This window comes from Rhyacophila brunnea, unplaced genomic scaffold (genome assembly GCF_057557595.1).
Source record: "Rhyacophila brunnea isolate RB1 unplaced genomic scaffold, BYU_Rbru_1.0 scaffold_17, whole genome shotgun sequence".
NCBI classification, from domain to species: Eukaryota; Metazoa; Arthropoda; class Insecta; order Trichoptera; family Rhyacophilidae; genus Rhyacophila; species Rhyacophila brunnea.
In genome coordinates, this window is record NW_028232827.1 from 25,666,062 (window position 1) to 25,684,578 (window position 18,517).

The window sequence follows — 18,517 nt, forward strand, 5'->3', positions numbered from 1 at the left end:
TGACTACACCAGAAATGATCAATAAAATCCACGATATGGTGTTAAGTGACCGAAGATTAAAGTTGAGTGAGATAATTGAGGTTACAGGGATCTCAAAAGGTAGCGTCATTTCTATTTTACATGACAAATTGGGCATGAAAAATATTTCTGCAAGATGGGTGCCGCGTTTGCTCACAGTCGACAATAAACGCAATAGGGTGGTGGCCTCTAAAGCCCTGTTGTCGCTCATGCAACGCAATCCGGATGAATTTTTTCGTCGCTTTGTGACTGTAGATGAAACATGGATACACCACTATACTCCCGAGACGAAAGAAAAGTCAAAGCAGTGGATTGCGAAAGGCGAACCATGTCCAAAGAAGGCGAAAACCGTAAAATCAGCTGGTAAGGTTATGGCTACTGTATTTTGGGATGCACGTGGAATTATTTTCGTTGACTATTTGGAAAAGGAAAAACAATAACAGGGGATTATTATGCATCTTTATTGGACCAGCTAAAAAACAAAATTGAAGAAAAACGGCCTCATTTAAACAGGAAAAAAATCCTCTTTCATCAGGACAATGCCAGTGTTCACACATGTTTACGATCAATGGCTAAAATTGAAGAATTGAAGTTCGAATTGGTCGACCACCCACCGTATTCGCCAGATTTAGCCCCCAGTGACTTTTTCCTTTTCCCAAACTTAAAAAAATGGCTAAGTGGACAACGTTTTTTTTCAAATGAAGAAGTCATCGATCGGACAAATGCTTATTTTGAGGACCTTCCGAAAACTTATTTTTCTGACGGTTTAAAAAAAAATTGAGAAACGTCTAACCAAGTGTATTGAGCTCCAAGGAGATTATGTTGAGAAATAAAAAAAAAATACAAAAATAAAAAGTGTTTTAATGCTTTTTTCTAAGGAATTATTGACCCACCCTCGTATCATCCACAATTGACAAATATTAGAGATTCTCACTGCTTATTCATGGCTTACCATATGTTCCAATTAGACCGGGATTTTCCGGTTTGAAAAAGACAATCCTAATGTCATGGCTGGTCATTTTATCCCGGTGTATAAAGACGGATAGAGGTGAGTTGGAAATACTGTCACCAGTTTGTGTACTCAAGTTTCGGATGAAACTACCCATACTCAGTATGTGTGGCCCAATAAACTTATTCCAAAAAACTTAAAATCATATCATCGCGACTCGCTTTTCTGTGGACTCGCCAGTTGGTAGACTTTCAACACTATTGACATTAAATGCGCGCGAACGAGATAGCACTTGAATATAGGTATATTTTAATTTATTAGTCTATTGTGTTTGAATGTATGAATAATTGTTCATAAATTTTGTGTCGCAGCACAGTGGTGAGATGGCACTATGATCACAGGCTAAGGCTTATTATTTGACCGCTCAAAACATGTTTAAAATTTAAAAAAAAATTACTGCTGTTCATTTTTGTTAACAAGAATATTGTAACCTAACAGAAAAACAACTCAGATTTAAAATGTATTTAAAATTTTATAATAAATGGGACTTTTCGACTTTAAGCGGAGCTCAGCGTATTTTTAGCAATTCTATTGAAGCCGATACACAGTCTGAGTTCCCTTAGCCGATACGTATTTCAAATACTAATATGGAGTTGGTTTTAGTTTCAGTTGAGTATGAAACTTTTGTCGCATACGCACGCCAAACGCTCTATATAGTATTTCAAATACTAGTAAGTATTTTGGAACAAGTTTCTATACTAAGTATTTTTTATACTGGTAGTATGTATACTTAGTCTCAAAATCGACCAGTTTTCCCATCTCTAATAAAGACTACTTATTTTCTGATCCCCACACAAGAGATTGATAATTTGAGCGGTTAAAAGCCACCTATTTATTGTATTGAATTGTGTGCATTTTTGACAGTGTAAAAACGAGATTGTCAAAAATGTTTGTTTTGTCATTAATATATTTATTTACATAATATAAGCTTCAAATCGTTCAATTGCGCTTCTAAAATAATATTGAAGTTATTCAATTTTATGATTAGATCTTTTTATTTTATACTGTCCCGGTTAGTAGAGAAAAATAATTATTATGGTAAGCCTATTTATACTTTTAGTACCAAGTTAACACGTTTAAAGATCGTATAAATGACATTATTCATAAGTAAAGGAATCACCTAAGCATTGGAAACCCTTAGGTCAAAAACAAAATAACCGCCAAACAGAATTCATAATTGCGTATTTAACTATGATGTCAATTTTCTCAACACGGTGTATTCCATGTGCTTTGATCCCTTGTGTCTCAATCAATCTATTGCATATTTTTTAGATGTCAGTTATGAGGACTTAATACGATACCAAAATTAATCCTGTCACAATAACTATAACAAACGGAGAAAACCGACAATGCCGTGGGGGCTTTTCTATGTAACATTAAGCCCACTGGAGATGGCATAATCTGAACTCCGACAAACTAAAATAGATTATTCGTGGGCTAACAAGATTTGTAATACATCGAGCATGAAATTTAACAATGCCATATATACTTTTATCAATTCATTGCCAAGTGACGACCTTCCCAATTCTCCATATCAGTAAACTTTTACTTCGTAAATCAAATTATCAGTAACCACTTTCACAATCACACATTATATTAATTCCATTTTAGACATACTAATTCGGCTCATAAACTTTGGACGCGAGGACATTTTATAATTGAAATTTGTGATTATTTTATCCAGAATTAATAAATATGTACCTTGTATGAGACAGTGCTGACGACACGGCTGCCGTGTCGGCATTATATGGCCATTAGATACAATTAGCATGTTATTTAATTGGACCGCAGTGAATGAAAGCAAAATAGTGATAATATCATCACTGTGCAAAAATACACATGACACTAATGTGTCTTATGTCAGTGTTATATTATAAATTAAAATTGACAGATACATATTGCATATTTTGGATTTTTTGTTTACGTTTATATATTATAACTTTCAGGTGACATGTTGCAACCCCTAAAACGTTCGTAGGCCCTAGGCATTCTATCTATTGTGCCGTATGGATAAGGCAGCCCATGGTACACGATAACGCCATTTGTACTATATAAACAGGACATACAACTTATGTTCACTCACATTTAGCTTCCATCTTCAAACAAGAAAGATTTTTTTTTAACATCTTTGACTTAATAGGTGTGTAAAGAGAAATATTCTTATTACAGTAATACCCTGTTATGTCTAAATCGACGCGGCAGAAAATTGAATAAAATTCGACTTACGAAATGCAAAATTTATGGCAAAACTTGAAAAAAGTTTTTTTATTCCAAATTTCAAATTAGCTGTGTTCATATTAACGAGGTTTTACTGTATTCAGAGTTAAATGCCGACTGCAGACTCACACTGACCTTCCTTGGGCGTCTTCACTTTTGTAGAAGACGTCCTTCGACAGTCTGTGATCTTGACCTCGATGACGGCTTCAGTTTCCACGGGAATTATCTCCGATTTGTGATCCTGTCCATTGCAGATGAGGGCTTTCACCGCCGCATTTTTCTCTTCTTCTCCTTCCTTCCACGCATCCACGACCGTGATTCCTTCGTCTTTGATCTCCGTTACGAAGAAATCGATTATTTCTTTTCCTGAAATAACAACATAATATAATTTTATGACTACGACACGATAGAGATACCAACATTAAAAAAGAATAATGATCACATTAGTTGACAGCCTGAACCTATAAAAGTCAAACCATAAAAGAAGTTTCACACAGGACACCTGTGTTCAACCACCGGTGTGTCGAGATACCGCATTTACATATAAATGAACGAGACACTCGTGTGTCTCCGTCTAAACGCGCCCATTCATTTATGTGTAAATGCAGCCGCTCGACACACCGGTGGCTGGACACAGGTGTTCCCTGTGAAACGGCTCTAACTCTAAACAAATCGAATGGGGAATCAAATCAAATCAAAAATCGGAACCCCGGTTCGTTAAAAACCAATATATGTATTTATCTACTTATACCTTTTTATTTTAATTTCAAAACTCAAAAAGTACCCGTACCCTTACCAGGTGGACCATATGGGCCACGAATTAATCTATTTTAAGTATTATAGCAAAAATAATTAAACAATGAGACAAAAACTATATAATAAAATTAAAAACAAAAACAAAAAAGAAACCTCTGGTAATCTTGTCATTTGAGGTTCCTTTCAATTCAGGGTTCTAAAGATTCTTAATCAAGGGTTCTAATTCCAATATAATTATGTCATAATTTTAATTGATTTCCACATTGACAAGGATGCTAACATTGCAAGAGTAATAAGATATTATGTATGTAGATATCAATAATTACCCTTGGAGATATTTGCTGAATATTGCTTCATGGCAATCTTTTCAATGGCATTTTCAAAACCAAAGAAGTTCTTGACATCCAGAGACACGCATTGCTCAAAACACGTCCACTCCGAATTTTCAGGATGCACCTTAAGAAGACATTAACAAAATGATTATTAATATTAGTGTTCACGTAAATCTCGCTTACCGGACGCTTGTTATACAGAATTTCATTATAACAGAATTGAAAAATTACTCAAAAAAAACAATATTTCCAATATGAAATTAGTCGGTTGGCAAGATAATGGACAATCAGACATACATTTTGATTCACAAATAGCTTTTCAAGGATAATAATTTCTGTTAAACGAGAGTTAGGTGTACCACATTACACGTAAGATTCGATGGGCACCGGGTGCGACAAGGCGATACAACAGGCTTGATGCAAATTCTAATGGTGACAGCAACTATAAAAAATGAACGCATCAGCGTATTTTTTGCACATGTAAAAAACCGTGCTTCTGCATCCATAAAAAATCTATATGAAGCATTGCATTGTTTATTATACATCCACCGCTTTTAAAAGTTTATCCTACTGTACTATTGGTAATATATTTAACCCAGGGTTTTGTTAATCTGGCAGTAGCTTAATCACGATTCACTATTATTATTATATTTCTACAAATGACTGTTGGTGCAACTGTAATATGTAAATGTTTTACTAGTGTATTGAATATCAACTGCTTACTCTGACCGGCTAACTCCATTTGGGCAAATTGCTCAGGAAATAGAAAAAACTTAATAATATAACTATCGAGCGGAATTTAACAGTTCCAAAAATACACTTGGAAACATTTTTTTTTTACAAAAAAAAAGCTGCACTATGAATTTAATACACTATTTTAGCTTCCCTTTTATATATAAAGAGCGGAGTTGTTCCATTTATGATATTGGAAATTTGGCACCTGCAGTTGGCTGTTTTGTGTGAAGAACAATAACGCATTAATTTATAGGTTTACGAATTTGAAATTTTGTGTGAGCATATAAAACATGCTTTATAACAAAATGCCATCAAAGTCTCATTTTCGGTCAAAAGTGCAATTAGCTGGTTTGCAGAGTAAGCAGTCGATACGGATGATATCAGGATTGCTAAGCCCAAAAATATGTTGACGACTAACGACTTTTCGGATGATGAAGATGACATTGTAAAAAATCTAATTATTGGTGAAAAAACTATTAATTAAAATAAAACAACACATTACACATTACAATATTAATTAAAACAAAACACATTGTTTATTACATATTCCACATATTATAATAACGATAAGTTGATAATGTGCCATTGAAGTGGACGAAGTAGATCCAGATAATTATTAAGATAATATGTGGAATAAATACTACACATTATTATTGTTTTATCTTAATTAATAATTTGTAATTTTGCATGTTGTCATTAATGTTTTGGATTAACCAGGAAGACGATTGTTCAAGGAATAGATTTTACCATTTACATTGAGAAATCAATAGTCAACTGCAGTATCTTTACTGAATTGTGTACAACACGGTGGATTCATTGGTTAAAATAATCTTAAAATAGTTAAAACCAACCACAAAAAATTAACCACAAAACGTCAAAATGAATCACAAGCCTTCAGCAGACTGTATGGCGGCTGAGATATTATAAATATACTCTCATTGCCATTAACGGTTTGGCGAGCAATTTACAGTACTCTTCGTTCGGCGTTCGAGAAATATAAAAAAATGGTTGATGGATGTCAGTCACCTACTTCTTATTTTTATTAAACACCCATACCATTTATATGAAACATTTGCCTGTTACCAATCAAAATTTAAATCATCTACATTCTTTTAAGCGCCGGCTAGACACTCATGCTTTACGACAAGCATACCTGCACAAACCGGTGTGTATCGGGAAGCCCATGTGTATGGATGGGAAAACGGAAGTGCACGTAAACCGAAAAGCGCTGTTAAGGTCTATACCGCGCAGGCAAGTCACCGCTGTCTAGCCGGCGCATTACCTATGATTGCGGTAGGCAAACAATTAGTAAATTTGTCATTTTACAGTCGCTATCAAAAACAGAAATGAGTCAAAATGTAATTCAGAATTAACCTTTTTACTGCCGGTAGGTGTATGTATGTATGGCGATACCTTGCACGCCGCGAATTTTATTGCAAAAATAAAATCAATTTACGCTTCAAGTGGTAAAAACGAATTCTGTTTCAATTCTGAGTATATAATGACATTCCCAATATATGTCGTTGTGTGTTCAACATATTTGTATGTTTAAAATAATTGATTTACCCCCCATTTCCCGGTTAAAGCGGGACGTCTAAAGACGTCATTTTTGTATGAGCGGCGTTCCGTTCACGGAAAAGTTCGCGTCTTAAGACGTCATTGGCAGCCATCCGGTTAAGAATGTAAGAAGTCTCAAACTCCAATGCTGATAAGTACTGATGAAAATAGATAAATAACTGTGGTGTGCGGTGGTTTTTCATTGTGTGGGCCTTTGATAAGAAAAAGAAAAACATATTTCATTCCCAGTTAGTACAATTAATTAATTGTGTTACAAAAATTATCACATTTAACTTGATTGAATAAACCTTGGTTTAATTAATATTATATATATCGGTGGTGTTTGGGCATATATATGTATATATTTTTTTTATGACGGAAGTGGAGAATAACTCTGATTTAATAAAATTGCAATTATTCAATTAAAATTGTTTACTTACTTTAATTTTTTTTATATTAATATGTTAAATTTCGGGTGGATATACCTAATAATAGTGTAATTAAAAACATTATCATGTTAATGGTCGCTCTATAATTTTATTGTATTATCAATTGAGAAATAAATCACGCACGCCATATTTGTTGGTTGAATTATTATTTAGATATAGTCATCACCGAGACATCGGCCATTTACTGAGTATAGTGTATTGCGGTGGTTTCCAAACTTGATGTTACTATGCCTCCCTTTAAAAAATCTTGGCGCCTCCCTCACTTTATTTCTTTAAATAATACAGACACCTTTTTAAATAGTCAACAATGTACTAATACGAAAATGAAAAAAATATATTAAATAAACATGGTTTTACTACTGTATATTAATTTTTAAATTAATTTGTTTTTCATGCGATGAATGTGCTTGTTTATTAGTACATTGAGAGAAAATACCCAAGACTGAGGTTGCTACGCTCAAGGTGAGCTCTGTCTGAGTTGAAAGAATTTACTCTAATGCAAGGTGCCAGGAAGAGAAAAACACATGGAAATTACTAAAAAGAAGATGAATTTAAGGTATATATAACAAAGAAAATGAAGCTTATCATACGGACAGCAAAGATTATGAGCTTTACTTAGATTAAGATCTTCACGCCCACAGTAAGACGCCGCAATTTTTTTAAATGCAAGATAATTGGCCTAAGTAGCCTCCGAGTTGGACGGCCCGATGGGCCCAACAGCTGGTTAGACTGACCTGAGCATCACCTCCCGTTCGGAGCACATACTAAGACATTTCCAGAGGATGTGCTTGGCATCCTGTATTTCCCCTCCGCATGGATATATCGGACGGCTTGCAAGTCCAAGCTCAAAGAGCTTGCCAGCGAACTCACCGTGGCCAGTCACAAATTGACTGGTGGTTTATTAGCACAATCAATTTCAATAGTAGTCAATCCAAATTCATCATCGTTCATTGACAAACGGATTCTATTCATGGGTCCCACATCTTGAAGCGGGCCCCCAGACCAGGATCTTTGGCGGTACCACCTACCTATCGCTGAGGTTAAGGGCAGTGTGGTGCTCTAATGTAGTGTTACCTAAATTATAGACGGGGGTTGTCATTTAAGTACATATATCAATCATCATATAGGTATCACATCAAATTGCAACGCAGAACCATATATTTAAAATATTTAACAGTCCTGAAACAAAGTAGCTTTAGCTGTAGACTTTTTTATACTGTTAATAAAATAATATGAACCAAGAACTCAGTAAATAGATTTTTGTTTGCTTCAATATATCTGGCGCAGAAATCATTTAAAAGTGGAAACATGGCGAACTTATTTTTTTTGTAATTTTGATTTCCAAAGCTCCAATTTTTAATGAATGCCTTCACTTTGTCTTTTTAAATGCATTAGTAGTCCTTACATCGATTTATTCACTTATTTTTTTTTTAATTTCAACCAAATAGACAAATCTAACGACAAAATTATCGCTCCTAAACAAACTTGCCTCAAATTTCAACATTATTTGACCCTTTTATTTCATTTTTTCACGAGATAGCCAGCGCGCTTCACAATAGTAGATATAGAAGTGAGGTATTACAAAATTAGTCTCCATATTTTCGTTATTATTATTGTATGAAAAAAATTGTATGTAATATTTATATAACAACGATTAGTCGAATGAAATTAATAATCGAATCGCACAATAAAATATGGATGTAGGTATTCTAATTCAAACAATGTTATGACATACTATTTTATTGATATTTCTGAGTATGCTCTGCATCTTCAGAAATAAGTATATACCGCTCGCTACTGATAAAATATACTGCTTTTTAATATTTTATAATGATTTTTTTAAATTGGCATTTAAAAATGAGAGTGCCGTCTTATAATTGGGAACTTCTTATAATCGATGAGATACGGTAATTAAAAAAATATTAGTACAGTAATAATGCATTCACGAACTGCTCAAAACAAACGCTGACGTCATATTTCAACGTCACAACGTTGATTTTGCCACACAATTGCCTACCTATAATACCTATGGTACTTGTTTGAAATAAATCATTCTTATCTGCAACTGTAACAATTCAAGTTCAAATGTTTACCAGTCGTTGTTTGTAATATTTCATAAGGAAAACAGCAAAGCAACGGATAACAAAATTATCTGCCCAACAACAAAATGCATCACAGTCACAAGCGTGACTTATATGTATTCAGAAAAGATAGACATAAAAAAAAATGTCTAATAACTGTTCTACACAAAGATATAGAAAAACGACTTCTATTATATAAATGGAGCCTAAATGTATGAAATTTAAATTCTAATTCTATCAAGTAACCCATCTTCAGTCGATAGTATTAATAGTATGAAATGGGCACAGTTGCGATGGTGCGATATGGTTTGCCAGTGGCGAAGGTAGGCCGTGGTGATCTGATATAAATAGTGCAAACTAAACAATGTCAGTCATATTTATTTGTTTTCATTAAACTAAGAACACAAATTGCAGACGATGCTTATTACTTTTTAAAAATCACTTAAACAGTGCCTAAACCAAACTTAGTTTAGGTATGCTATGGGCGATCCGGCAAAAATACTGAAAACTTTTTCAGTCATACTAATTTGTTCCTGCAGAGCTATTCTTAACTGTTAACGGCAACGCGGTAACACTTTTCTATTATTTTTATTGGTCCAAATTACAACAGAAGCAATTCCATATACAATTCGGTACCATAATTATCGGTAATTCATAACATGGCGAAAATTTAAGTTGGTACACCTGTTGTGTGAAATACGTCTCATATTTGCGAAGCTCGGTCAAATTCGTGTATGGTCGTGCAGGCATATCAATGGCCTTTCCACCCGAACCCCGAAATTTTGTATTGAAACGTCAAACACGAATTTAACATACCAACATAACCTACAATTTTAATAATCATGTCATTGCAGTATGTTTGAAAAGGAAATATGATACTACTCGCCACTCAATATTTGACAGCTCACAGGGAACTATAAATTGAGGCGGCGGCCGTGACCTGTGACGTAGATTATTTTTCAAAATAGTCGCATCTCAATTTTCAATATGTAATTGACATACTCTATTTCGCTCTAATAGTTAACACAGCCAAGAGAGGGGGTGTTAAAAGATAGCACTTTTCACAATTAACTTCTTGTGATAATTAACTGCCTGAATACACAAAGTGATATGTTAGAATAGCCTCGCTGATAAAGTTTACTTACAATATGGGAAAAAACATTAAAAGAAATATAACAGAATAACTGTTCTATATTTCGATCAATAACATGAGGTAGATTGAACCTTTATTGGTACCTTGTATGTCCTTCTTAATATGTTTCAATTGATGTAATAAAAGTAATATATTATGCTAATGATCTAAGCCTGTAATATATATATGAAGCAATAGAAGTGAGTCGCTTTCCCAATTTCTCAATACGATTTTTATACGGCATCGTTACATAATGAAGATTGCTTTGGACTCTATTTAAGTATACGACATCACCTGATGAATATTCACAAGCAAGTAATTAAAGCGGTTTTAGCAAGTACAGAAGTAATTACTTATAAAATATAGTAATCTGTATGGTAATACGAGGTTACAGTATAAATGAGGGTAATATTTATAACACAAAATGAATATAATTAATGTAACAATTTATGCACAGTTTTTATAATGAATATGTTGCCAATTAGTGTGAAATAGAGTAGAAACCACTATGTAATATGTATGAGTTTAACACATTGAATAATATTATAATACAGTATATTTCAAATACAATTTTGTGGGTTCAAACAAAAATGATGTGCTTTTAACTTGTCACATAACATTAGCGGATTAATACACCGTTTACACGTGTATGGATTTACTGCTGACAGTACGTATTATCGCGGCCATAACATGTAAACATGTATTATCATGCAAGTTGCAAGATTGTATTCATAAAAAAGTTTGGATGCTTCTGAATTGTCACGCGACAGTTGGGATTAATTCAATATTTGCGGCTGCACAGTAGAACGAAAGTGGCAAACATGTCGGGAAAAAAATGAACTGCACAGTGCAGACTCATTTTGAGGTTAATCGATTTTCACGACCTGTCAAATAATACTGTAAAATAGCATTGTGTTTCGCTTACTCTTGAAGAACAAGATTGGCGAGACAATCATCACTTTTACGTGTAAACAGTTGTTATTGCGATAGTTTAAAATACACACTATTGTTGCAAGTAAATCCATGCATGTGTACAGGCGCTAAATTGATTGATGATGACCATAAAATATTTACACTAAAAGACGCATCCTTTCAAAAGGATGAGTGGATAACTGAAAAATAGATGTACTGAAACTAGCACATCTCGACATAATATTTCTAAAGGGAATGTGTGACGGTAGTAATAACTAAGTAAGTACATCGATTGATGGAAAAACAAAACATGTAACTGAATACATCAATTAAAATAAGTTAGTCTGTTATGATAACCAAAATATATTGGCCGGTAACCAATTAGTTGGGTGAATGGCTAATAACTTGACCTCATAAAAAAACTGTTAATATAATCTCCACTCTATGGTGGTCTAGTATAAAACAAAATAAAACTGCTTACGAAATATCGGCATTTTTCCACGACGACCACTCGGCTGCTGAAACTTTCGTTGGTAGCCTCGATGGCCAGAGACTTTGCCTTCCTGTCAAGGTGGTTCTTCTGGATGAAGAACACATGTTCAACTCCAATTATCTGGAAATAAAATAATCCAAGTTCAGAGGAGTAAGTCGGCTACACACATGTTTATGTATACTTGAGCAGTAGATATATTTGTGTAATTTTATATGAGCGTGTGTGGTTTACTTAAGAGCATACTTCAGTGAAACGGCAAATAATTTTCAGTAATAGGTGGGACGTAATTTCGGCCGCGTTGCTAGTCGGAGAGCGATAGTCGACCTGTTAGCACGTCAATTTAGTGATGGCGTCGGAGGAATTAATTCTTAAATCGTGTAAAGATGACTAAAAAATGTTATGTATTTACTCGAAAAACAAAACATGTCAATGAATATATTATTATTATTACTTAAATAACAATAAACATAACATTAAATGGACGCTTGTTGAATTTTTATAACAAATTATGTTTTGTTCGTCATGCGTCGCATAGTCACGATCGTTTTAGACCGTGCCTTAGCTGAATATAGAATTATAATATAGAATTAATTTCTTCGGGAGATAAGAGTGTAATTATCACTGTCCAAAATATTCTATTCTGCATAGGTAATGACCTCAGATGCAAATAAGTTAAGTACAATACATAACTGTATACGATCGATAACCAGCAGTCTGACAGTACGTTAAGCCAGTGATGCCCAACAAGCTTTGCGAGCCGTGTCAGGTGTTTCGGATGAATTCGAAAAAGTTTGAGAAAAAAACCCTAAAATTGTTTTGCTAATACAGAACTCTCTCATTAATCCGCCACCCCAAAAACCAGACAAGTGTACAATTAGTGATAGCGGCGGATTATAGTGCATAAATACAACATTTTATGGTAAAAATTAAAACAGGTATTTCGTTTTATTTATAATCAAAATCAAGTATGTATTAGATTATACATATTAATTTATAAACTAAGCTTATTAACTACATAACACAACTTAATTTAACATACGCAGTTGTTCAGTGTTTGTTTTTTTCCTGAATATTATTGGAAGATTATGTCATCTCGTAATTTATGCAACATGATGAGTGTGTTGACTGTTGCATTATTTTCATCTCCCCATTTAATGGTAACGTCAATCCCAACTAGTGCATCTTCTGATTTGACTGTATGAGCAGCAGTCGGTTGACAATTATTACCTTCATCCTCAGAATCAAACCCTCTTGATATATTTATGAGCTCTTCTTCAGTTAAAAGTGGCGCATACTACTCAGAACTTTCTGCTATCCATTCTTCTAAAACATTCCGCGTTAGCTCTGAGTATTCAGTCGCCTGTTGATTCATGGAGGGCTACAGCTTTTTCCACGATGAAGTTATTGCTCATCCCGGTATTCCATGCCTCAGCTACGTGAAATATGACGGCGGACAGCTGAATTTGACATAATGAATACCGGCGAAGAGCTTGATTTTGTGCATTCAACTAGTAAAAATAACGCCTAAATAAACCTAAATAATTATAGTAGTTGTTGGATAATCGAGCGGCGGATTGCTGAGAGAGTACATACTGTACAATATAAAAAGGGTTTAATATGACGTATTTTTAAAGTAACCTCAATGTTCAGTATGATTAGTGTCATAGATATACATAATTGAAGTACCTGCCTAGTGATAGTTGTATTTGTGCGAGGAATTTTTGTTGCAACAAGGAAAAAAATAATAAAAATTGAGGAATTAAGTTATCAATAATTAGCATCACAACCTACTATCCACTGTTCCTTTTTCTATTAATGCCTTCAAAAATAGAATGATAATGTTACAATAAGTCCCTACTGATCTATTGCTAGCTTATATTTGATAACTATGTTTTATCGCCCTGCCTATTAATTAGCTTTGAACATATGTGGACATTTATGTTTTGTTAATATTTTTTATAAAAAGTATTTAGGTAATTATTATTTGATAATCCTTCTGTCATTGATTTCCCATGCAGGTAGACAAGTCATGCGTTGCACAGTGGTGGCACACTGTGGAACACATTTATTTAATACAACTTTTGAGAGTTGATATTTTCAACGATGACAATTTTTTAGCTTGTGCGAACGGTATCGGTTTGAAATGTAAATATGTAAAAATTTAAAGGTTTTCTTTACTTGTTTCCATTTAACAGAGCCAGGAAGAAAGTATAAATATAGTAGGCCATGGATTAAAAGAAAAATGAGTTCACGGTACCCCTTGGTGGATCAGGATTTTTTCACAATTTAAGTCAGTAAGTTTTGAGTGAAAATATTGGAATATTTCATTGCGTCCCTGTACACGCACTGCGTATTTATAAGGGTGGCATTTTGGCGATGCATGGGGGTGGCACTTTGTCTACGTATATCAGTCACTCAACCCTACTATGAGAATTAAAAAATACAGACATTAAGTGAGAATGTTCGAGATCCAAAAGAACATGTGTATTTCACCAGAATTCCAACCATGGACCTCTGCCCTACCAGAAAGACATGCTACAAGTATACTAGAGTGGAGTATTGTATTTTTCATGGTATTTGTGTCACATTTAATAAAAATGACTGCCTACTACACCAAATCTACCCTACTCTACTCTATGTAAATTCCATACATAAATAAATGCCCTAATTCACTATCGAAAATCGAAATAATAAATATAAAATCGTAATATTTTAGTCTGACTTAAAGCAATTGCACGCGTCCCTTGGCAATGAAAACAAAATATACTTGACTGTGATGCTCTGTAAGAACGTCTTTACCACGAGCAAGCGGCAAAAATCAAGATTCTAGAAACCAATTATATAAGTTATAAGTTCTGTGTTTTCTTCGCTTTTACTGAAATATAACTATGTTCCAAGTCTCTGCAAACGCCGTCGTATATGTCCCATATAGTTCCATATATCCCATATGTCCTATATGCCCCATTATCTAGCCAGGCGAAGTTGCCACTACTTAACAAGTTTAAAGCTCATTTTTTAAACCATAAAATAATTATTTCATTCCTAGAGATTACTTAGCCCTTAAAAGTAAAACTTTATAAATTTCATGTCACAAACTGGTTATTATAAATATACCTGAGTAAATTCTTACACCTACCTGCGACTGATTATAAATAGTGATAATTGTTTGTCATGCACGCAGCAAAAGTGCTATGTGACACGAACTTGATTGATATAAATTATATTTAACTAGATTAAAAAAAAGACACCTTGATATTATTATGTAAATATTCAGTATGCAGGTAAGAAACATTCAGTATTCAATTTAATACAGCTAGCACACAACTCGATATTTACCACAAATAAAAATTATTGAATACAACATGTGGTTTATTTACATAGTAAACCATATCACGCATAAATTACAAAAAAAAAAAATGTTACAGTTTCTAATAGATAAAAAAGTAAGTTACCATTTTCGTACCTAAGCTACATTTATTTTTATGAGGAATGGTTGTTAGCTACTCCACCAACACATTAGGTTCTCGATCCGGTGACGCTTTTAGCAGTGGACAGTAATTTGAGGGTGATGCTGGATTGGTGGATTACGGATCTAGGGGGGTTTACACAGGATGCCAGACACTGACCTTTATATTGAGAGGGCTGAAGCGCTGGGGCCAGTTCGGTGTTTACGCACTCACATACTGGTAAACAGACAGTACGCTTTTGATGGATGATAATATTATGAGGTTGATGAATGATGATGATGATGATAAGTTCAGGATGGATGATATAGACGCGATGTTTACTCAAACCGAAGTAACAGATTTAGTGCAACGAAGATTGAACAGATACGTTTTGTATGAGTCACGCTGTAGTTAGCGACGGTAAAGCTATAACAAGCCTGCCCACGTCCGCTTTCTGGATATCACTTGAGCTAACTAAACTTGATCACGGTCGATCATGACCCGTGACTGGTGGTCTTGTGACAATAATTGGGGATTTAAGGTTGGTGGAAAGAAAGGATGAATGCGTATATTGACCCAACCAATAACATATTGTGATTATTGAGACGCAGGATTCGAACCCACAGCTCAGACAGGAACTTTAGTACTACTCCACTGTGGAGGTATAATTTGGAAAACGTGGCTAAGTTCGTATACTTTATACAATTACAGTCAATACCAGCGATTCCAAGCTGGGTTTCACGAGTGTTCGACAAAAATTTGCGAAAAAACGTTTTAAAAAAATTAGAATTCGGTCACGACTCTAGGGAACAACTCAAAAGTCGCTTTTCATAATCGGGGGCGATCGGGGAGGACGGTTGACCTTGAAATCTGACCAATGTAATATAAGCGTCAGGGTAGCGCATTCCAAGGGGCTGTAAATTAAGTAAGAAATACAAATAAAAAAAATACACTGATACTTTGTGTGTATTTATGGATGTATTATAATATAACAGATTTTCTCTACATGATTTTAATAAAATAATAAAATGTTGTGGGTTATGAATTTTAAGTATGAGTCCGTGACGGACATCAATGTGTCCCACGTTTGGGCTTGGAACCAAAGCACTGCTAACATCTGTTTCCCGTAAAATAAAATCTGTTTTAATATGGGTTCCCTGAGATTTACTTCACAAAATGCTTCAAGGGTTGAGAATCACTGGTCAATATGATGGTGGGAGAAAAAGAGCTATATTATAACGTGAGAAAGTGACAGCTGGTAAATTTCCAAATAACAATTATTACCAATCATGAATCGCCGCCAAATGAACACTTTGTTGGAAATACTAGAGTTTCATCATTTATTTATGGGCCTATATTAGACTCAATAACTAATTCAAGATTTCTTGTATTTCTCATAATATTGTGTCCTATGACTGTGACAAGATACAAAAATGATAAATACAAAATATTGAAAAAGTTTATAGAATTGGATTGCAAATATTATTAAAAAAATTGGACCACCATACTACAAAGTTTTTTTACAACTTTTTACTTCAACACATGAGAAAAAATATTTCATGTATTGGCAACATTCATCAAGCAATCGGGTCCGTTAATTAGTATTAAGTGGAATGCAGCCAATGACATCTTATACCGCTAATGTGCAGTTGAATTAAAACTGAAAGTGAACTCTGGAACGGACTATAAGAAACTGAATATTTCTGAAAGTATATTTCGCTTACTAGGTTAGTTTTGATAATTGTCAGCTAGGTGGTGTGATGAATTTTCATACAAAATTTAAGCTTAATTACTGCCCAATAATTTCATGCGATCGACAGAAACAATTTGTCTGTTCAATGATTGACCTGATTTATCCGACCTTCGATTATTCAACATTCAAATTATCTGACCGTTGTCAGAATATAAAAAAAATAACATATAATACTGACTTTAAGAACATGTGTCATTGCCAAAAGTGAAAAGAGTTTAAAACCGCAATCGCAATGTTTAATTAAGTTACATAATGTATGAAAATATTTTTATACAGGAGGGGGCCACCCATCCTGCGACAAAAAAACCTATTTTATATTTATTGAGACCTCACCCCACCCTTGTAGAAATATATTTTATATACAACCCATATGATATAACCCAATATTTAATAGATACATGTTTTAAAATAGTAATAATTGTAAAAAAATATCAGTACCGTATTTCTTTGATTATAAGACGCATGTTTTTTCTATTTTGGTGTCTCTGAATTCGGTGTGTGTCTTAGGCCCGTTTCAGACAGGACACCGGTGTCGCGCTCGATATAATATAGGAGGCCTTTGTATTCGATTAAAGGGGCCTTTGTATTATGTTTATGAATGCCCCAGAGCTAATGAGTCAACGCATAATTTCGAGTTATAAATTGAAACATAAAACTGGCTGCGGTAATAAAAACAAGTGTACCGGCGGCTTGAGAATGTAGCGGCCGACGGAAAAGTGCACCAGACATGCGTTTACTCATTAGCTCTGAGGCGTTCATAAACATAATACAAAGGCCTCTTTATTCGAATACAAAGGCTTCCTTATTATATTCGAGCGCGACACCAGAGTCCCGTCTGAAACGGGCCTAAGACACACACCGAATTCAGAGATTCCGTTTCAGACGGGACACTAGTGTCACGCTCGTATATAATATAAGAGGCCTTTGTATTCGAATAAAGGGGCCTTTGAATTATGTTTATGAAAGCCCCAGAGCTACATAAAATAGAACACCCAGACTTTGATAAAATCACATAAATATAGTGTGACGTCATTGAGAAACAGACTCTGGATGAAAGACCAGTACATATAGTATTTGTTTCCTAGAATCCCTAATTATTCTGCATTGATTGACACACCCACAATTCCGCATATATGAAATCTTTTTATCCAACATTTACTGACAACAGGTAAACAAAATGATGGATAATAATTGTGAATCCAAAAAACATAGTCACAGTCACACTAAACTAAAATACCATAAATAATAATGCATTTATTCAAACATTATTCACATTCATGGTATTTATCATTAAAAAAGCTAATAATTATACTGTATATCAGTGGCGGAGGGTGGAGGTAGGCCGTAGAGATCCAAGATAAATATGTAGTGCACAACTAAACTATGTCAGTCATACTTGTTTGTTTTTATTGAAATAAGAAAACAAATTGCAGATGGTGTTGGTAGGTATTTAAAATTCAATTAAACCCTGCCTAAAAACCAAACCATAATAAATGAAAAATATTCTTCTACTATCTACAAAAAAATATTAAATTAGGTTATAAATTAAGTTTCAATGACAAAATTTTTGATATATATATATTATTATAGATGAAGAATGTTTATTTTATTATTTTTTCGACCACAT

General features: G+C 34.1%; 1 protein-coding gene across 2 annotated transcripts in view; it reads right to left on the reverse strand.

Annotated features, from left to right (window-relative positions):
* Nucleotides 1–18,517, reverse strand: part of retm (real-time) — a 54,275-nt gene that overhangs the window by 18,270 nt on the left and 17,488 nt on the right. The window contains exons 3-5 of one of the 2 annotated variants that reach the window (XM_085944944.1): nucleotides 11,680–11,811; nucleotides 4,327–4,456; nucleotides 3,380–3,610 (exon numbers count right to left, since the gene is read on the reverse strand). In XM_085944944.1, coding sequence (XP_085801070.1) covers nucleotides 3,380–3,610; nucleotides 4,327–4,456; nucleotides 11,680–11,811 — 493 coding nt within the window. Of the gene's footprint in view, nucleotides 1–3,373; nucleotides 3,611–4,326; nucleotides 4,457–11,679; nucleotides 11,812–18,517 lie in introns of both variants that reach the window. The other variant, XM_085944943.1, reaches the window with a different exon arrangement.